At 39.0% G+C, this 23,056-nt stretch overlaps 1 protein-coding gene across 8 annotated transcripts in view; it reads right to left on the reverse strand.

Moving 5' to 3' along the window:
* Window positions 1-23,056, reverse strand: part of EPHA6 (EPH receptor A6) — a 467,959-nt gene that overhangs the window by 99,702 nt on the left and 345,201 nt on the right. For 6 of the 8 annotated variants that reach the window (XM_061454323.1, XM_061454327.1, XM_061454320.1 and 3 more), the window contains 5 exons: window positions 21,488-21,535; window positions 20,902-21,064; window positions 12,898-13,006; window positions 9,105-9,175; window positions 5,574-5,699 (listed from right to left, as the gene is read on the reverse strand). In XM_061454323.1, the coding sequence (XP_061310307.1) occupies window positions 5,574-5,699; window positions 9,105-9,175; window positions 12,898-13,006; window positions 20,902-21,064; window positions 21,488-21,535 (517 nt within the window). The remainder of the gene's footprint in view (window positions 1-5,573; window positions 5,700-9,104; window positions 9,176-12,897; window positions 13,007-20,901; window positions 21,065-21,487; window positions 21,536-23,056) is intronic. The other 2 variants (XM_061454328.1, XM_061454322.1) reach the window with 1 other exon arrangement.

Here is a 23,056-nt window from a genome sequence, read left to right on the forward strand (position 1 = left end):
AAGTCATGAAATGTGAATGTCTTGAAAGAGACATGGTATATCAATCTTCTATTCTGTGATACATGGTGCAGTGCTAGAACGAATGTCTAAAGCCATGACCTCTGGCTTTCCAAACTCAAATACCTAAAATGAGAAAAATTTCCAATTTCTTTCTCTTGATGTGAAAAGCAAAAATACTAGAGCCTTACTATCCAGATTTTAAAAGAGATTTCACAATCAATGAATTTGCAGAACTGCAAAATCTCATTTTGGAGAACAGTTTGGAAAGCATGGGTCATAGAATAAATTGGTTTGCTAGTTGAAGACTATACAAGAATAGTACAACTTCAGAATTTCATAAATAATGGCATTCATACTTCAGGGACTGTTAAGGGCTGTTCACCAAGTGTTTTGAAATGAATTAAACTGAAGGAGGCAGGTGAAGGACTTACAATCCCAAGATTTATTATCTATAGAACATCCAAAGCAGGGGAAGGGAAAACTGTGTCTTCTCCCTGACCTGTTTCTTTTCCCTTTTTTGGATGAATGATTTGTGCAGTTAGAAAGTAATTTCACTGCTTTTGACTACTGGGATTGATCAACTGGTGAGCATTAAGACTCACAGTAATTTTTTTTGTGTCAAACAGACAGTAAGTGATCATCAGCTCACAAAACAGCCAGTTACTACTTTTGGAAACCTAAGGTATGTGTAATAACTTCTAGTGCTGATTTAGATTAGATGGAGATCAGTGATACATTCTGAGGCATTGAATTATTTACACTGAGAAAGAGTTTGACAAGATTTCATCCCAGAGTACTTTTTCTGGAGTTTTGCTCAGGTAAAGAATTTTGAATGTTTTTAAAGTCAAAGGGGAATGTATTCAACAAAAGGGAATTTTAAAATCTAAGAATCTAAGTCTCATCACTTAAGTCTGACAAGTGTTGACCCTGCAGCAGTAAAGGTCCTGCATATGTAATAAGTAGAAGCTAAGAGCCAGATGTCAATGAAGTCAACATCTTTCTTTGCTCCAGGGAAAAAGCTGGTGATGACTGGAAAAAAAGATAAGAGTTCATTTGCTGTCCATTTTTAATACAGTGGAAATAATCACTGGTTTAATGATATAAACCCCACACGTCTTACTGTATGTTATACAAAAACAACCCAATTGAGCAGTCCCGAAACTTCAGTGTTAACATATGTGTTATTTAAAATGAAACAGGAACGTCAGTCACTTAAAATCTGATATGCAGTCTGGTATTACTACATGGGATCAAAACAAATATCTTACAACACAGATAGTTGCTGTTGATAGAACTGAAAGGTCACAGCACCAAATACAACTCAACTTATTTCCCCCAGTTTTAGACATTAGGCCCGTGGGAGAACTGGCAGAGGATTTAGTTTATAAAAAGAATACGGTTTACTCTGAAAAATCAAAGAATTCCTTGAATTACAAGATTTTAACCAAGAAAATAAAAGGATAATTGTAATTTTTAAGACTTGGTAAAGTACCTCTGAGAACTCCTTCCACGAAGAGCTGCTGATGCCTTAAACCCCTTGATGGGGCAGAAAAAAGTGCCAAGGACACGACAAAATCAACTGATACGGTAACATGTCAGTAGGTTCAGCAACCTGAATATGAAGAGCGGTTGAAAGGGACAATCTGAAGAAAATTTACAGCAACGAATAGATGGCAAATTGTGGGATCTTTGTACTGAACCAACTGCAGTTCCCATGGAATATTTAATATTAGTGATAAAAATCTCAGCCAAGAGCTCTGAATACAAGAATATACAATATCAAGTTGGACAACAGTAAAACTTTATCGTAAGTAGTTGATAAAATAAAAGGGAATCGACTAATCAATGTCACCATTTCAACAGTAACTATTGCTAGAATGTGAACTTCATTAATACCTGTTTATTTGGTTGATGGTACCATGAAGAACATAAGCAAAGCACTCACAACAGGTTCTGTTTTGCCTTTGGTATTGTAATCTGCTTGCTGTTATAAATATTTGATCAAGCTACAATTTCCATTTAGCTGCAAACTCCTTCCCCTACTGCCTTTACATTCCAATCTGAACCAAGATATCAGCAGAAGTTATTAGAAGACTGCATTGCAACTAGTGAATTATCAAGAGCTCTTGGACATGACTTTTTCCATTGAAAAAAACAAACTGGAAACTGCTTTCTCTAAAAGATCAGTTTCAAAAATTTCTTGGCCAGAAATGCTAGGAACAAAAAACATTAAAATATTTGCAATGTTCCACTTTGACATTTTCAAAGTGAAAACTTTTGGTATTGAAAGGAAACAATTTTTGTTTTGAAAATTTAAAGATGCAGAAATTCACCATGAAAATCATTAATCAAAATAAACTGTTCAAACAAAACAAATTTAACAAATGCATTGATTAATTAACTTCTCAAAAGATTTTAAGGTTGCATTTCGTAGAAGATTGCATTTTTTGTTTCACTTAGGTGAAAAGTGTAAGTATCTTTTAAAAGTAATTCTATCAAAAGTAATCCATTTTACATGGAGTTGCAATGTTTAATATAGAATTAGAGAGAAGGTATAAAGAATGTTTTAGGACTGCTGTGAATTATAATGATATGTTATGTCTCCTAGCAGCTATCAAAAACTCTGTCAGAATTTGTACTCTCCATGCCTCGGGCATGGATCTTGCCTGTATGGAAACGGGTTTAAATATCATTGCAGTCAGGCTGCAAGCCCTGCTAGGCAAATATCTTTGAAGAAAGTAGACTACCCAAGTAAATTTAGAAGATAAAAAATACAAAATGTGTCAAAGCAGGCAAAAATTCACTTCTACACACACGAGAAAAGGGAGAGAGAAGCTGAGTAAAGAATTTTCATAATGGTATTAACTCGAGAATAAGGACACAATTTTCATGTGAACTAAAATCAATAAACCCAATCCTTGTCTGTTGTATTCACCTGCTTTGAAATCACCACTTATACCATAATGCTGAATGTATTTTAGTATGCTTTACAATCTAAGGCATCAAGATCTATCGTATGTCTGAGGAAAAGGAAGATATAAAAGAAATCAGACAGAATGTTTTTGCAGAAGTCAGCCCTCTGGGCTGACTCTCTCAAGCACATAATTCCTACGGTGCAAAGTGTCAGCTACATGTTATCTAGCTTAAGCAATCAGGTAAACTCTGAAGTGCTCTCTCAAAATGGACTGCAGCATGAAACAGAATTTTCTCTCTTCCAGGCTGATACTTTCTTTCCCCCGTTTGTTAACAGGCCTGGTTTTGTTTCTGTTATGTTATTTGAATGACATTTTCTAGTGCACTGATCCACTTTTTAATGGACTTCTAACAACACTGGAGACATTTCCATTGCTATCAGTGTAGTAATGTGTCATTAAAAGAGAGATCGTCACTGAAAAATACCTCGCCTTCTAGAGTGACTAAGATAAATGAAACAAAGATAAAAAAGAAGGATCACGTATATTATGTCTTCTGATAGTAACTCTCCTGACAACGCTTGCTAGTATGAGTTCTTTGGTGGGCTCACCAGCAAATAAAAACATTTTTTCCACTGCCCCCCTTCTACAAGATGTAACTGATTATTGCAGTCCACTGTACTCCAAAATGCTTTTTTTTCTTGACAACGTTAAGGTTAGAGAAAGTAAATAAGGTTAAAAAAAAGCATTTGTATGTTGGCATTTACATAGTAAGCAATTTAACAGCATTGTTAAAGAAAACTCAAAATGGATAGCTCAAAGATGGGTATTGAAGTATGGAACGTACTAATTATTGATACTGAAATAAAAACACAGCGAGGTGAAGACAAAACTTCTATGTAGTTAGTATTAAAAGTACCTTTAAGATAGCAATTTAGAAAACTCAGTCATTCTTAGTATCTTAAGGACGCAGAGAAATATCTGTATTGTGTAAACTGAAGACAGACAGGTATAATGTTAAGGTCTTTTCACAGGAGAAATTAAATTTCAGAGCTGGAGCTAGAGCTTAGGATTCTGCTTCCATGTTCATCCAAATTTCTGATACAGACCCGTAGCTCTCCCACCTTCCCTTTCTGTTGGGGCTGAGAAATGATTCATGCTCCTAAGCCACTGACAGTGTGTGGGTAACAATACAGAGGATGCGATGTACCACATGAACTTCAGACCCTTCTTGTCAGTCTATCTGTTGTCTTAATTTGTTATAACTGTGTGAAATGTTAGTGGGCCTTCTGAATGACATGTTGGTCACAAGCCACGTAGTGAGACCCAAATAGTTAGGTAAGTTTGTAAGTCCCTTCTTTTTAAGTTCTCAGTGTGTAAACCACAGAGCAAACAATCCCAAGACCTGCTCAGTAATGAAATGCTATCTGCCCTAGACAGTCAGTACAAAAGTTCCAAGGAATGGTTTTACAAGACTGATCTTCACAAGGATTTAACTTTTGTTGTGTTAATCACAAAGGTGTGTTTTCTGTCACCACTGAGCTGCCACCAGGACCTCTAGTGAACTCTAGAGAGCAGCCATGAGCCTTTATCCCTGCAAAGGCAAAGTGAACTTGCACAGCACTTTCCTGAATATCAAAACCTAACAATTAAACAAAAGCCAAGACAAGAAGTTAACACCCAATGCCCGTAACAGACATGCCTATAAACAGAGCACATTAGCAAAGGGTAAGATCCCTAAAAACACAAGGGACATGTCACATCCCTTTGTAAAGAAAAAGAGCCAACATACAGAAAGGATTAATGAGCTTCCGAAACTTCTATTCAACCAGCAGTGCAATGACCTACAACCTCAATGGGATATTCTCAACGGAAGGTAAACACCCCATGGATGAAACCAGGGTCTAAAATACTTGTTAAAAGTAATTCTTCTGCGTCCCCACCACGCACTCAAAGACAAATAGGATGTGAGAGTGGATCCTGCTGCTATTTTTCTCATTCATCTTGCTTCCCAGCTCCATGTCACCTTGCATACTGTCTACACCTTCTCATCAGATCTTCCACTTTTCCCTCTCTGACAATGATCCTTCTCTGCACAGCTACGGTAAAAGCTACAGGAAAGCCTATCCCAAGCCAGACTCTTCTTTTCCCCCTTGTACTCCTCCTATTTTCTATTTGAGAATATTTCTTTCTTAGTCTTTTAAATTCTTATCTTAATAAGATTACAGAAACAGATTCTGTTTCCCCAGAAACAGATTCTGCTCCCAGAAACAGATTCTGACCTGATCTCCCCCTCAGTGACAGAGAATACGTGACTATGGCAAATGTTGAGTGATGGTGCTTCGAGTACATTTGGAACAAAGCAAAAAAACCTCCAAACCAGCAAAACAAACAAACAAACCACCCCCCAAACTCAATCCTACCACCAAAAGGTTGATAAAGCCTTAAAAAAGGGGTAAACCTATTGCTTTGGAGAATCGACCTCTCCAGAACTCCTTAATTGAATATACCCACATTCGGAACAGTAGCCAAAACCAATACCTCGTGTACACCACCTGAGACTGAACTGCTGCTATCAGAGAAATACTTGCATTATCCTGGTGACTGGAAAAAAGCAGCCTTTCCATGCCTAGACATTTTTTAAAGTGGGTATACTTTTACCTGCCCCAATGACTCGCTCAATACGAATTCTTGAAGGATCTATTTCCTTTGCAAACTCATGGACAGCAAGAGATGGGTCTTCATACGTGTCTGGATCAATATATGTTTTGATGCCTGGAAAACGTACTGCAAAAAAGAGAGAATACTCGGAATCAAGAATTCTTTTCCATTCATGCACTGTAACAATATGGTTTTGTTTTTTGGTTGACTAGACAATTGAAAGGATTGGAAATAATACATTAAATCTTCCACATTTAAAGCTCCAGAACCCAACAGAAGAGGTTAATTACCAAAAATTACCAATGCTTGCTACTAATTTCACAGAAACCAACTGCAGAATGAACAAATTTTCCCTATTTGCTGTCAGCACTAAAGCCTTCGAAGATTGACCGATCACAGACTTGAACATTTCCTCTTATCTTTCAAGTAGCTTTTTGAGATGAGGCTTCTGAGACACTGAAGAGCTGAGCGTTACAACTCCCTAGACAGAAGAGAAGGCTCTGCCAACCCAACACTAGCAAAAGCATTCAAAAGTACTGATTGAAACTGTAAGAAAGGTCCTGCTGAACGCTCTCAAACCTCCTGAGATGTTGGGGGTGACTGAAAGCATGGATACTTCTTTAGGCTTCCTGCAGTGCATTGTTACATCAAGCATCCTTTCAGCCAGTGTTAGTGTAAAGAATGGAGGAAATACAGGCACTGGGTTGTCTGAGGTACTTATACCTCTACCTACTGTCATGTTTGTTAGCTACATGGGTCCTAGACTTTATCCTGTCCCACAGGAACAGTAACTCAAAGGCCTTTAGAAAGCTCAGTCTTTGGTGTTCAACTGATAAGACAGTGTCAAATTCTTATGCTGTTTTGTCACTCTCCCAGCTGAACACAAGCATGTCCTGAAGCATAGCATTTCAGCCAGGAAAATTAAGAGGATAATAAAGTTTTTGGAAACTTCTCTAAGGAAAAATAACAGCCCTGGCTAAGTTTAAAGGAAAACACCATTTTGGGTAAGAAACTACTGGTTTTGTTGTTGTTGCTGTTGCTGATGTAAGCATTTCCTTTCCAAAGACTATTTAGTGTTTTACTTCTAAGAGGCTCCTTGGCGTCTCTGCACTTAGCTCACATCCTTAGAATGCTTCAAGTACAGCTGGTAAATCTGGAAAATGAAGCAAGTCATGAGAGGAAATACGAGCTCTGAGTTGGTCACTTGGAAAGGTGTCTACAGGGACACCAAGTGAGGGCTCAAAAAATGGAATAAAACAGATCATCAAGACTAACAGTGATTATTGCCAAAGCAGTTTATATTCCCCTTTGCTGCTCCTTGGGCAATTTAGGCAATCTGTCCTTTACTTTGAAAACAGTGCTTTCTAATTCACTCCTTTCGTTTATGGGTGGACGGCTGAACAATCCTTTTGCCAAACAGGTCCAATTTTTGAGATCCTTTTCCATGACGATGGGTCCTGGAGGACTGTGCTGTGTTGTTCTCTTCTGATTAGTTGGAACAACCAGAGAGCCAGATGCAAGACGAGAACAACAATATCCCAATCCATTTAGAAGGCTTCGATAATTTCTTGGAGATGGCCATGGCAGTAGTGGGTTGCTGCCAGACTGCTTTGGCAGTCTCCAGCATGCCATCATTTTCTGGCATGGCTAATATCCCTTGTGCTCTTGAGTATAGCATGTCCAAGAACTTAGTTGTTTTGTTGGACTATCTGGATGGGATTTACTTTAAGCTGCTGCCATGTGGCGATTAAGTTCTGGAAAACTTTCAATCCACTAACAGAAGTTGATGTAGATAATGCATGAACTTATCAGCGTAAGAGAAGGGTATTGCAGCTGGGTCCAGAGAACCTCTTAAAAGCATTAAGTACCTCTCAGCCTTCTTCCTCTTATCACCTAGTAGCCAAGTCTAAAGCAGCTCATTATCTGATGAGTCTAAATGCATTAGGTGAAGAACACATGTTCAGGACACATGAGCGTGACTGGGCTAAGTCAAGTAGTGTGCAAAAGCCATTTAGACCACTGTCTATAGGGTGCACACACCACACAGAGAGGACACCAGACATCACGGGATGTCGGATTACCAGCAAGATCACAGATCCCTTTCTAACTACCTTCAAAGACTTTGTTTCCTGAAATCTTCCTGACTCACACCAAGCTCCCAAGGGAGAGAGGAAGGATGAACAGGAGATGGCTTTCTCTGCACACAGCAGAAGCACAGGATGTAAAGCGTGGACATGACAAACTTGCAAACAGGAGCATGTGATGCTAACCGGTGCAGAGGATTTTTTTTCTTCAAACAGCTTCACTCAGCCTAGGAGAGGTCACCCTTATACTGATCCCAGCAGAGACTGTGCAGCTCCACATACTGTTTTAAGCTCAGATGCTGGATACCAAGTCTGTAGGTAGTCAGCAGTCAAAGACTGCTGCTAGCATGAAGGAGGTAATTCTTATGGAGGTGCTGAGTGCTCGGTGTGAAAGAGGGACTATTGTTGGCAATACAGTCTTAGCTGCTGGGGTAAATCACGGTAATTCTCCTTTATCCTTGGTTCTGTGGTGCACATACATGCGCACAGACTTCCCCCCTCAAGTCTGACGCTGAAATAACTGCAAATGAATGAGAAGCCTCTGGGATGAAGCTGCATGTCAATATGAAATACAGTCATCATTTACCTTGGCCTGAAAGACACAGAGTGGGGCTTTTCTCAAACTCAGTCACTGTCTCAGAGGCATATATCAAACACTCCAACAGGAAGGTTTTCTCATCTTTCCTTTCTGACCATATTTGGAAACAAAAGACAAACAAATCTTCAAGGAAGTATCCTTTATGAAGAAGCGTGTCCTTTTCCTTGACAGAAAGAGCCATGTGGCTGGATATAATCGTGCCATCTGAAAAAAGACTGCTTTGGGTGACTTAGCTTCTGTCCTCAACATAGTATTTCCAAGCACGTTACAAAAAATGAGAAAAATTACAAAAAATAAATAGCCTTTGTATAATATCCTTTGAATAAATCAATACTTTAAATAGCTACCCTAACATAAACCAGCAAGACTAATGATTTAAACTAAGTAGCTACACTAAACTAAATAAAATCAATATACTGCCCATGAGAGATTGCAGGACTTTCTCTAACTGTACTCATCAGTGAGCAAGAACGTAAGGGAAGACAACCCATGCCACTTTTTATTTCTTGTGTGGCTGGAAAAGTAGACCCCTCAAGACAAAGAGAATTGGATACAAATAAGGCACTAAGTCACCAAGAAGGGATTTTCGAGGCAGAAATTCAAGATGCTCCAGACCTGCTGAGTATTCAAAGAAATTCACCTGAATAACTGATAAATATTATTAGCAGAATACCTAAAAGCCTTATTAACGAGTGAATTTAGTGAAATTGTTCAAGAGGATGTAGAAATAAAAACACCCCTGTGATGCACATGACAAGGAACTATTCAAATAGTCAGATTAAACCACCGAGGACTGAACATGCTGAATCTAAAATATGATATAATGCAACATAGTGTTGAAGTACTTACAATGTCCATTCTGCAAATGAGCCCTTCTTTTCTCTTCAGATTTCATTTTGGCCTTTATGTACCACTGGCATCTTTTAAGAAAAACAAGTGAGATTTTAATTAAAATATTTGTCATGCATAAAACAAATACATATTAAGTTTTATCTGCACTTTTATGAAAGCCAAAATCTTTAATTTAAATTTAAATTTAGTTAGGAACCTACAGAGAGAAACATGCATGAAGAACTACAAACAGATTAGATACAAATAAATCATGGTTGAATGATTAGTATGAAAATGACTACTAAGGTTCATGTTTGATGCAATACTTCATTTCCAAGTTTGACTCCTCCAAAGAATCCTTACAGCTTAATAAATTAGTACTTCCCTGCATTCTTGTTTGGATACATTGGTTCATGCTAATTAAACCTTATCCCATTAGCTTTCATATTCAGTGGGTCAAAAAAGCTCACGGTTTCTTCGTAAGATAACAGTTTCCATGATTTTAACATTTTTTCATAGAAAAAAAACAAAATATTTGTTCACATCAGCACCACTTTTATTTTTTCCCCTTATTTTTTTTCCCCTTAATAGCTCTGTGCAGTCAGAGCCAGACACTGACTTTTTACTTCTGGTAAGATAGCAGCTAACCTGCAAGATAAACAATACATAGCCTGCTATGTGAATATGATGATTTAGCATATGCCTGTCTGATTGCTGCAAATCCTTGGCAAACAACACAAAACTCTGGATATTCATGAATTGTTAGCAGCCTTACCTGACAATGCAAGGCTATGCTGGAGAAAGCTGACACATGGCAAGCTTTCAGGTTCCCTGCAATAACATCTCCTCCAGCCTGAACGCTGCCTACCTGCAGGACTGTGAATGCTAATTTAGAGAAACACATGCTAGGAGAAACTGTTTCAATCAAATAAAACTGAAGTATTTGCTCTTGGTCTTAAAGCTCTTTCTCAGGCACTGAACAGCCTAAGTAGTTTGATTTAGAGTGAAAACTTTTGGTCTAAGAGCTAGGCTAAGGGCTACTGGGGCACTGACCCCAGTAGTGAACAGCAGTGTGTGTAGATATGTGCTTTGGTGTACAGATGTTCAGTTCCAAGACCAGCTTGAACAAAATGACTGGGCTCTGTGTCATTACTAGCTTTATAAAATAAAATAAACTATAATTATATATATTATATCCAGCAAAATACTAACAATCAAGATACTAGAAATACGTGAAAACACCGCTTCAACACTTCATTTAAACATTGAAACAGCATAGGAACACTCAAATTCATCCATTGCTACAAATGATGATGAACACCTTAAGGGCAGAAACTTCTGAAGCTGTCATGGCTATGCACCCTTAGGGGAGGGAAGCAGCAACCAGTGGATTCTCAGCTTCTGTGGAAATCTTTAAATTGTACACCAGTTGCTGGGATCACTAAGCACGCCAATTCCACTTTTAGGACCTGCACAACTGGTCTGTAGAGTGCCAACTGCCAAGAACACTCAACACAAGCTCTTACACTTAAACTGTCTGCCCAAGAGAACAACCAAAGAAAGGCTTTAACCCTCCAATCCTCTTAAATGAGCATGTGGCCCAAATGTTTGACTACAGAAGCCAGCGAGTAATCACAAGCAGAGGAGTCATCCAGCTCCAGCTCCCCATTCCCTCTTAGTGCTGGATACAGAAAATCAGAGAGGAATAATTTCTGTAATGATTATAATAAATCACACTGAGCTTTAACATCCCATTTCCCAGAATTTAGCCAGGACTCCCCTCTCACTTCATATCCTGTCCCTTGAAGTCTCTGTCACTTCCATTTTTCTCTCTGCAATTGATAGCCATGCTTCCTGCTTGCTCTTGGATAATCACTCAGCAAAGTGCTGAAGCAGGTGCTCATTGAACCCAGCCTCTCCACTATGAATAGACTCATCAGCAACCCTAGGACTCCATAGCTCGTCAAATTGTTAATTCAAAACAGAATTCTAAGTGAAGCAGAGCACATCTGTAGGGTACCGCTCCCGTTTTTTTCGTGCAGAAATTTACCTCCAGTCCTAGAGTAAATTGAGTATTTATTCAAAATTTTCTTGCTCTGTCTTCTGTGGAATACACTCTTAAGCAGCACTTCAAAATGAATTCTTATCTTAATCACTGAAATGGTCCCACTGAGTAAGATGTTAGAAAGCTAAGGGTATCTGAAGGGGGGCTACAAGGATGCTGGGGAGGGACTCTTCATTAGGGACTGTAGTGACAGGACAAGGGGCAACGGGTTAAAACTTAAGCAAGGGAAGTTTAGATGGATATAAGGAGGAAGTTCTTTACTGTAAGGGTGGTGAGGCACTGGAATGGTCTGCCCAGAGAAGTTGTGAATGCTCCATCCCTGACGGTGTCCAAGGCCAGGTTGGACAGAGCCTTGGGTGCCATGGTTTAGTGTGAGGTGTCCCTGCCATGGCAGGGGGGCTGGAACTGGATGATCTTAAGGTCCTTTCCAACCCTAACTATTCTATGGTTCTATGGAATCTCTGATATCCTTAACATCAGCAAATAAGAGGAATAAACACTGAAAGAAACCCACTGACATATTTTTCAGTCCTGAGTTTAGTGATTTTTTCCCTAAAAGAAGCATTTGATTTCTTTCAGGATGCCACGTAGGGATTTCCCCCCCAGGTTACGTTCTAAGAAAAGTTTGTCTCCACACATACACTCCCTACAGAGCCTACTGCAGGAGCTGAGTATGACTCCTATGCACAAAGGCCCATAATCTCTACAAGGGATCAGTCTGGTTTTAGGCTTTCTTGATCCATGGCAGGACTGTGGTGCCACTGATGCTTAACAGAGGAGACAGAGACATAATGTCTTTGTCCTTTCAAATTCTGCTTTGCTTTCTGATTATAAGCAGGTGAAGTCCTCATACCACATGTGAAACACCTGGAGGCTCAATGGAAAAGGAGATAAGACATCCTGGAAGCATTTATGCCTATGGTAATCTGAGTCCCAGCAAGGACTGATGGCCTCTACATGTGGTTTTTAGCATGTCCAATTAGAATTTGTGAGTTCCCTTAAAGCCTTCAGTGTTTAATTGAGCGTGGCATTTGACCACATAAATCAAATGCTTTCTCATCCAGTCTGCATAAGGTCATTATCTGATCCTGATCAACACATCAGCTGAAGAAAGGTGGACAATCAGCACTTTGCTAAAAGAATTGTAAGTATAAGAACCGGGGTCATTATAAAAAATAATCATTTTCCAGGCTGGTGAACTCCCCCGCCAGTGCCACAGTACTGCTGTAAAGCAGATGTAATTGAGATGTCTTCAATCCAATTTAAGAAAGGCCAAAAAAACAGCAATTTGGGACCTCCAGGAAACTATTTTCTGTTCACCAGTGACAGCACAGGCAGTAGAATCAATCTAGCGTTTTGAAGGAAAATTTTCCTTAGTTTACCTTCATTACATAATTCCTGTATTTTATCTTAATAGTTGCAAAAATGTGCTTACAAAACATATACATAATCGTGCAGGTACTGCATTTTTCAATTCTTGCTCTGCAGGCAAGAGGTCCAGAAACTTGCTTCAAAAATTGCCAATTTTCTGATTTCACAAAAGTGCTTAGCTCCTCAAACTGGGTTCTTATGAAAAACAACACTCACAATAGAACTGTGGGCATGAGCAGTGCTGAACCAAGGGGACATTCACCCTGGTATGTCTGACCCTATTTAAACACTGGAAATGTGTAACTGCTATTCTTAAATTCTCTGTTTTGGGTGACTCTGACCCTGACTAAACAAGAACACTGCAGTGTTAATTACCTTCCAGTGATGAGGAAGAACAAAGTGAGGATGACCAGCAGAGTGAATCCACCAACAGCAGCAGTGGCAATTACAAGTATCTGTCCCTGCTCCGCAGCCATATCAGAAGCTGAAAGGAAGCACAAAGAGGTTAAATCCAGGGTTCTTACAGAATGGGTGGCAACATTTCACTGGTCAAATGTTGCAATTACTCTGTAATAGTTTCCTTGTTGCTTAGCAAGGACATCAGGTGTGAATGTGCAAAAAGCCATAATCCATGTCCCAGCTACGATGGGGGGGGGGGAGATGAGGTATTATGAGCTGGTATTATCAGACACGTGCAGTTTGCTGAAGTTTGAATATGATGGGATTTTGGACACAAAACTAGACATTTTTGGGTTGTTTTGGTTTGGTGTTTTTTTTAGCTTTATCTAGCTTAATCCTGCATCTCATTCAGAACTTTGCATCATCCAACTGTCCCAGTGAAGTCAGCAGCAGTGCTATGTATGTAAGAGATATTAAGCTGGGTTTAGGAGAAAACAGGAAAAAGCACACTCAATGTGTAGCCTCACACACTTCTCTGTATGTCTGGCGTTTAGTGTGGCTGTCACAAATTGTATACAGTTTTACCTACAGCCTGCTCTGGTGGACTGTTTTCTTATACCTTGTATTTTTATCTCTGCTTTTTGTAGAATATTTGGGAGTTAAAAAAGTTCACCTGAAATTATCCTGTCTCCAGACACTTGCTCTTCCTATGAATTTATTGTGAATACTATTAAATCTTTACAGAGACAAAGTACTCATAGTCCGGTTGGTCCTCACTGTCCAAATACTACGTGAGCAGAAAAAGAATAAGGCTCAGTTTTTTCTCTATCTCCTGTCTTGTGAATCCAGTTTTATTTCTTTAACTCAGTTACACGTGAACATTTTCAGCACATACCATTCACTTAATCCCAGCTTTCTGTTCCCATAAGAAACATAACATTGTTCTGACAGGAGAATACATAATTCTGTTCAATGACCTCTGACAAGAGTGGTAAATGTAGAAAGGAATAATTTTTGATTCATCAAGAATGCAACCTTTATTTTGTAAATGTCAAAACTGCGCTATAAGCAAAATCTTCAGCTTTCTTTAGGTACCGGATGATTAAAGCTTAGGGAAATCACGTAGAAAGCCTAGAAAGCTCAGCAGGCTGCATTCTCTCGCTTCGCACTTGATACAACGCACACTTTGCTGCCCAAAGCCTCATAAAATGAATAACATTTGGCTTCTGAATAATATTTGTGAGTGGTTTAGAAATCAGCCCTGTAAACTGTGTGCAAAGGTTGTAAAGTAAATAAAAACAATAGCAGTTTATGTCAAATTTTCAGCAAAACCAACTTGTTAGTTTTCTGCCATTAGGGTTTTGCCCATATAATTTAATGGCAGTAGAGGCACAAGGAGTAAATTACAAAGCATTCAGTATATGTGGCCATAAGCTCTCCATAGACAAGTTACATGCATACATCTTCCAATAAAATGGTGTAGCAAATACTGAATAGCTAATCTCCAAAATGGTATCTAGTAATATTATGGGAGTGGATTCTAGCTCTGCATTGTGTTATGCTTCACAGGGTCAGATTTATGTGGAAAAGTGCAACGTGACAAGTATCATACCACACAAGTGGCAATGCAGATAATAACAGGCTCTCCAAATCACAGGCTGAATACTATTTTCAGACTAGAGGGGGTTGTGCTAAACGTTGCAAAGATTGTTAAAGCCAGGCACAGTTTGAAGTTGTAAATGCAGGAGGAGGTTTTAGATGAGTCTTCCTTTTTTTTTCCTCTAATAGGAAGATGATGTGTGCTAAAATAGTGAAGTCAGCCAGAGAAAAGCGATCCATGAGCTCAGATAAATTAGCTGTGGTTTTCTTCAGCAGGCATTCATTGGCAAGGACACAACCCAGGGTTTTTCTTCATGAGAATTAAAGGTGCAAATGCGGGCACTGATTGCATAGTCCAAAGAAGGACACTGCTGCTATCAAGATGAAGAAAGTCACACGCCCTGGATCATTTCTGCTGAATGGAGCTGATATTTTGTGGTGTTCTAGCTAAACCAGAATGCAATATATCAGTTTAATAGCATATTTTCTATTAGGAACCAGACTGAAACACATGAAGGGGAGAAATTCCAGACTTAGTTCTTTCTACCTCTAAGCAATATGATTTTTAGCTGAGATTGCACATACTTAAAAAGTGGTCATCCTGTTTCTCTCGTTTGTATTTTGCAGAAGGGCCAGAGTCCAATACATTAGGGTTTTTTTTTTTCAAGTAGCCAAATCACTATAAGGGGCTTTCAAGCCTGAAACTTCCCAATGAGCTTTATTTACTTGTCAGATAAAAATGTCGAATGACAAACAAATACAACTGGAAAATGTGGATTTGTTAAAACTTGACAGAGAGGCAGGTAAGGGAAAAGGATGGGAATACTTATTTTTGCTTGAAGTGATCCTTACAGAAATCAATAAAGGCACAGTGCAGTGAAGAGCACATATATAAGCACACGTGTACGCACATACACAGACTCCTCACATGCAGGTAAAAGGTTTCATAAAACACTATCTAGACAGTGAGAAGACAGTAATCAGGGACACTCAATAATTAATTTTTTTTTTTACATAATTTTGCCATTCTAAATTGAATTCAGCATGTCCCTCCATCTCTCTGTTCTCATTTCTTCAGTCTTCTCTTAAGGTAAAGGTCAAGCTGTGAACAAGGGCTTTAACGTGCATTGTGTCTGCTGTGCATGTTCTTGAACCTTTCCTGCTTTTTCCTCCCTCATTTTTTCCTCTCTATCAGCTGTGCATATTGGTATATGACCATGTGTTTCTCCTCAAGACTATTCTTGGTTACACAAGACAGAAAAACTCAGTTTAAAAACCAATTACAATAGGTTGCAAAGCCATTCAAGTTTTTGCAACCTTATTTCGTCTGTGTTTGTGTGTCAGAGTGCTGCATTTAATCATAGAAGTACATAACATTTTTCACAGAATCTCATTAGTTAAACAACAAGACCAGAATTCATATAACTAAAATCAGTATTTTGTTGTCTCTACAGGAATATGTAAACCAATAGCAGTGCTAAGACACTTCTGGGAGCTTCCCCTATCTAACTGGGCTGGCTGTTTTGTCTGGTACTGCGTTTCATTCTCTCTGCCTGTCTGCTCAGGAAGTTCATTTTGACAAAAACATACTTTAAATTGAGTAGCACAAGACAGTGAAAAGGGGGGATTTATTTCTTACCCCAGAAGATGATTAGATAGTACTCTACAAAGTTTGGGTGTTTAAACTCTAAACAGCAGCAACTGGTGTGATTAGTCAGGTGATTTGGCTTTAAAATGACCACCCATCATACACGTACTGAGAAATGTGTTATCCAGATAAACTCTTCACTCCCACTACTCTTCGTGCTTAACTCAGGTTATACACCCAAAATGACATGTAAAGTGTCTAACTACATTGCTCCAGCTTCCATGCTTAACACCATGCCCAGAAACCCCTTCTGCATCCAGCCTGGCACCAGTTCTATCCCCACCTACTCTGTACACTCACATCCAATCCCAGTTCCTCCCTGGGTTCTTCACCCATCTGTGGAGAGTAGCTGCACCTTCCCTCCTCTGTGGGCTGAACACAAATATCTCGAGGTTTCTTCATGTCCACACTGGGCAGACTGGAAGAAATGGTGCAGACATTTTTGTCACAGTGTGAGAGGATGAAAGAGAATCTTCCAGCTCTGTTCTCCTTTCTTTTCTGCAAAATCTTTTAAAAGGTTGCGTATTTGGTATAAAAGGGCTGGAAGCTCTAAGGACAGCTCACTTCTGTCTCTTAGCTACATCCTTTAGTTATTTCAATTTGACATCTATCAGGCAGCAGACCTTCCAGCAGAGTGAAAGATAAAAAAATGACAGAAAGACAGCTGGACAGATAATGGTGAGCAGATGTAAGATAGGTAAGTGTAGATCGCGAGAACTGGAGTTCTAATAGACAGGAACTGGATGTCAGATGGATTTACAAGCCATTGCAAACATCAGTGCTTAAGAAGAAGAAGAAAGAAAAGTACAGAGTCTAATTGGGGTAACCTTTACATTTTCAGGAGTGCTGCAGTTCCTGCGCTCCAGTGAGCTGATGGGCTCCAGTCTAAGAGGGAATGCTTTCAGGCACATACACTAGAGAAATCAGATAGGCCAAAGCCAAATTTGAAGAACAAATAGCTGCAAATATAAAATACAGTAAGGAAATACTTCAAGATTACAGTGAGACATCCTGAACTATCCAGTGCTGACTACTACTGAATGAACAGTAGGACGAGGCAGACATGGGGAGAGATCCAGCAAGACAGTTTCTAAATACGAGATATGTGCTATCGCACTTGTTTGTTTCAACTGGAAATTTGATTTATTCTTAACAAAGCATCAAATATTCTAACAACAACAAAAGTCCATTTCACATTGGTAAGTCAATGTATTTCTAAAAATCCTAGGGACAGCTTCTATCCTAGGGAGGACCAGAGTTTTTTGTAGTGACTCAAACAGCTGGTATTACCGATACATAAAAGCAGGATCTATGAGTGAAGTTATGCTTCAATTTATAGCCACAACAGTGGTACGTGTGCATGTACTGGAGCGTACGAAACAGTCAGCTTTGCTGGAAGTGTTTTGCCTGTAACATGATGAAACAGAGAGAGACTGAATAAAATGGGAATAAAACGGTCAAAAGCAATGGTTACTATGCTTTGCAAAAGTACTGCATTTCCCAGCACCAGCCTCAGCTTTTATCCTATATAACAGACAGTGTTTCAACCAGTAAACTGGAGGAGGCAGGACAGCACCGTCCTGCCAAGAACAGCAAGTGTGAGGATATTAATATGTACATTGCACAGTTGATGAGACATTAATTTTTACAACTTGACTATCACTTTAAAGAAAAATCCTATTTTTTGATTGCTTGCTTTACCTCTATTTATTAACAAATCATGTCAATATTCAGGCGGGGTAAACGGAATAACCTTGGTGGTTCATCTTGTCCTGGAATCCTTCTCTAGATGCTAAGACTGTAACATGTACAACTGGTAGAGAGCTGAAGGATGTTACAAGCTACTGTGCCTGAGAAGGATTTTATCAAACACATGACCTGAAATACTTATTTGTAACTTTTGAGACTGTTGGTAGACAAATTATCTGTTGTTAACACAGCCTTTTAAAGGACTGCATTCTTCCCAGCCTTCTCATGAGAACGTTAACTTTAGCTGACAACAAATAAATTAAAATCTGGCTAACTGAAAGACCACAAAAAGCAACTGCAAATGGGGAATTTTCACCAAGTTACTTGTTTCTAATGGGTAGGGATGGGGGGAGCTGCAACAGCTGCCTTGGTCTAATACTGTTTGGTATCTTTCAGAATACTTGAGAATATGTATTAAAAAATCAGAACATTTTCAGCTGAGCTGCATATGCCAGAGTAGTACATGATGAAGACAGATTCCCACACAGCTCGACTTGAACTCATTTGTAAGATAGATTCATGCCAGCAAGGGCAAATTAACATTTACATGTACTGATACAACTATGCAGTCCATGTCTCAACACATTCCCCCCCAATTCTTTCATCTAAATGTAGGTCAGTAGCTTAGAATACAATGGTATTGATAAAAACTTTGCTATGCTCTAGTTATTCAGCTGTGTAAGACAATGCTTTAGTTCAGGCAGCAAATGTTTAGAATTGTAAGTAAAAGCAAACTGAATTATAAGAAGGAAAGCAGTGTCAGGTCAGTTTATGGCATCATAAGCAGATTTAGTTTTCCAGTTTAATTCAGTATCAGGTTCAGCTCTGGTGTTATTCTTCTCTTCAAAAAGGACAGTAGAATTTTAGACAGCTACAAAATAATCGATGTTTGGAAGACAGGTTGGAGTCTTTTTTAGGGTGTGAGAGCATTTATATCACTTTGGGGAAAGATAAGAGAGTTCTTTAAAATGGCATGAACACATTTAGATGAGAAGGAGATTTCCGATAGTAACTTTTTAATTTGGCAGAAATGGATCACAAAGTACAAGATAAAAAAAACTCAGGCTAGAAATAAGGTGAAATTTTTTGATTATGAGGCTTAAGCACTGGCACTATCTATCTACCTATAAATACGCTGAGCTCCCCATTACTGGGAGACTATTTGTACATGGTAGATGTTGCATTTCAATCTCTTGTCATTAGCTAACTGAAAAAGTTACGGTTACAGACATTTGGCCCATGTTACGAAAGGGGTGCAAACGAATGATCAAAATCACCTTCACGTTGTGTTAAATTTTAGAATAGGGCAATTTTCAACATATTGCTGTAAGAAAGTGAGATATATTTGAGAGTAACAAGGCATCATTTGACTGGTCACTGAGTACTGCTTCCATCTGAAATAAGTAGTACTTACCAGCAGGCACTTTGCCATATTTTTTTCCCTTTGAAATCTAAAGCAATAGTGTATAAATATTTGGATAAGACCACAGTCATTTGAACTATCATTTAATTAAATTGAAGTCTTTACCTAGCTCCAGGTACCATTTCAAAATGCAGCAGAATTTCTCTTGGCCTCCATTTCAACTGATCATAAACAAAACCTCTTCTGTCTGCATTTCCTTTCAATCACACGATTTATAACAAATCACATACCTTTAGTCAGGCACAAGCTTAAGCAATAGATGTTGGTAAGCAGCAAATATGCAATATGTATTTATGTTTCACTATCAAGATTCGTACTGAGTGCTTAGAAGTAATAGAAGCATTAAACGTTTAAGAGTGTTGTGAGCTCAGGCTCACCATGCAGCCCAAGAGCCTGTTGCATTAATGCAATTGAGAAGGAGATATGGGGTTGGCAAGGAAGGGGTGGAATCTCACTCCCAGAAGATATTTCTATCAGCAGTGTTAATGAAAGAAATGCCACTGGAACCACAGTCTTCCTGATTTAAATTGGTAAGTCACATTTTACAAACATAGGCTCATAGAGGTTTAAGTACCCTTTACTTTTGACTAGTTATGTGCCTGGGTACCTAGTATTTAGTGCATCAGAAGATGCAGACAGGATCTACTGGAATTCTTGAAAGCACCCAAGTGCTCCACTCCTATACAAACCAATTGGCTTCAGTACCCAGAAAATTGTTAAGTGTACAATTAGGCACTAAGTGCTTGGAAATCTATCCCTCAAACGTTAAGGAGCAATGAAAATAGAACGCAAACTCATGGGTGCTCTTGGAAACAGATAGTTCTGAGTCCATCTGTTAGCTTAAGCGAGTTGTAAAACACTAATGAAAAACATGACAGAAAAAATGGTCAATTAAAGCAATTTCATTCATGGGTGTTTTATTGTCGTATCTACTACACTAATTTTACCTCAAATGCTTGTAGATACCTTGTTTGCAGTTTCTTTGAACATGGAGGGCAATTATATGACGAATATAATAAAACTGTTTAGAGCACAAACATAATCCACAGCATCAAACCTTTTTGATTATTATGTAGGAATATGTAGGCTTTTTACTGGTAAATTTAGTAGGCTTATTGATTGATGGAAATGCATTTTTTTGTTTGTTTGTTTTTTTTATTTTTTGTTTTAATTTGTAGATTCTGGGAGCACTCATAACCACAGAAAAAAAGAGTTCATTGCTGTGTTCTGGGAGCCTGCATGAAGCTGCTAGACTACGAATACTTCTAGATGTCAAAAGGAAGGCCTTAAGCAATAGAATCACAGAATACCTCAAGTTGGAAGGGACCCATAAGGACACATGGCAGAAGAAAAGATTCCTTCAGCTGCAGGGTTGGGCTAAAATGTCTATTGTTAGGAATTGTGAGGCTGAAGCCTACTTGTTTTTGTCATAGAGTAGCAGTGATTTTGTGAAAAGCAAATGGTATAGATCCAGCCATTCAAACTCCCAAATGTCTCGACGTTTCAGTAACAGATGCTACTCCTATTGTATGTGATTTTTTTTTCCTTCAGTGAAACTTACTTTCATCTCCAGTTTCAAATTCAAACTTCTGGCTATAGCCGCTGTATCCTGTTGCCGTCCTGACTCTGATATGAAATATATACTTGGTGGCTGGCTTGAGACCTGTGATGATAACACTTGGAGCCTTGGACCTTGTGGAGGAATAGCTGAGCTGCTCATGCTCCTGAGGGACAAAAGAGGGGAGAAATGATATCAAGTTGAGTTGTACAAATTTTGCAAAAAATGATATAACAGAAGCTTCATATTCTTCTCATGAATGTAAAATGTGTTTATAAAAGGAGGTGTAGGCATGGATTTTTGTGCTTTGATTTTGCGCTGTAGTCATAATGCATGATATGGCCTTGACTTAGATTTCATCTTTTTGGCTTTGATCTTGCATATAAACATCACATCACATCTTTGTGACTTGGGTTAGTAATTACACTGTAGTCAAAACAACATGGAATTAGTACAAGACTACATTTAGAGATAATGGCAGCTAGAATGGTAGCTAATTATTTTTGCACAATGGACAAACTAGGAGGTCAGTAAATACTAGTAAGCTGTAAAGTAAAGATGTTGGAGTATTCAAATACCCGCTACTCACTTCTACCCGCAGGTAGTGCCAAAATGCCGGCGCTATCCGTGGGTAGACCTGTGGGTAAAAGAAAATAAAAATTAACTTTTTCTTTAAAGTCTGTAAACTTCTAGAATGAGTCGACTGCATCACTGCTGTTGAACTTGGCTTCTCTTTCCATGTAGCTGTAATGCAGTTGCACATGAAATTCCCTTTCACACTCTATAAGGTGAAACACTCTCTGCAGAAGTCCCCTGCTAATCTCCTAGCAGTTGGTCCTGGGCATCTGCTGAGAACTCAGTAAAGAAATTCCTGACTCAGATCACTGAGAATTATGGTGTAGAGATCACTGGGAATTACCACTGCAGACACCTGCCGTAGTATGGAGCCCAGCCGCATCAACTGATGTGAACAAACTAAGTGCTGCTTTGCTAGACAAGTTGTTGGTGATACTTTTACAAGAAGGGATGACTCAGAACAGAGAGTTTATTCCCTGTCATTAATTACTGTCACTTGAGAAATCAGTAATCTGCAATATTTTATATGGTGCCTTAAGGCTAGCTCTACTTCACTGCAGCAGGATTTGTCTCCAAACTGACAAATGAACAGAAATGTCCTCGGCATATGCTTAACAATCCAACTGTGATATCCATAGGGCACCATATACATTTGTTATACCATACTGTAATATTAAGATTACATATACATTATTCAAAGGGTGCTTTCAGGCTGTTAAAAAAGAAACAATCTGGTTCACAGAAAACATAGAACCGGGAGAAGAACAGGTTTCAGTTAGACTCTATTGGGCTCAACCTCTTCTGAGCAACATATTTTTTTCCCTAAGTTTTTTTTGGACAGACAGTTACTGAGTATAATTTCTTATTGTAGTTGGTCAAATATAATGACCGTGCCAAAGATTGTGATGGTAACATTTAATCAACAAAATGGGTCCTTCCATCTGTGCGAGCAGGCTGTGGCTAACAGCATTTCCCTGAGGGGCTGCCATCTCTGCATGTCCTTCTGGGCACTGGAAGTATTTTGGTCACCTCCAAGGGTTGTCTGGCTTGCTGCCCTCACCACATGCCTGCAGCTGCCCGCAGGAGGCCCTGAGGGGTCCCATCTCTGTGTTCTCCTGCCTCCTTCCTTTTTTCCTTTCTGCAGCCTCTTATGCCATCCATCACAGTCAAAATGGTGTCTAGGGGTCCACAACCATAAAACTTGTACTTCTGTCATATGGAAAAAGTGGTAGGATTTGTAACTGCAAGTGAAATGAGGGGAAAGGAATGTGCCACCTTGGTGTATTTGAGAACAAAAAGCTTCAGAAGCCTGTAGCTAAGGAGAAAGGTGCTCAAACTCGAGACAAAACGATTAATAGCTGGAAACTTCACATTGTTTAATATGAATGTTTCACACAGAGACATCAGCCTTTCTGGACTGGATTCATACATAATACAATTCTCCAAAGAGTGGATGTTTTGCCATTACACCCTTTTCATTACAATTTCAAGATCTGAAGCTACCCAGCAAGCCAAAGCTTTCCACAGAGAGATGCAATTTGAGGCAGATGGGGGTGGCTCTCAAGGTTGGCCCATGATCATT

The sequence above is a fragment of the Pezoporus flaviventris genome, unplaced genomic scaffold, assembly GCF_033815535.1.
Source record: "Pezoporus flaviventris isolate CSIRO_AGI_PZ_B2104156 unplaced genomic scaffold, CSIRO_AGI_Pfla_v1 ptg000015l, whole genome shotgun sequence".
NCBI classification, from domain to species: Eukaryota; Metazoa; Chordata; class Aves; order Psittaciformes; family Psittacidae; genus Pezoporus; species Pezoporus flaviventris.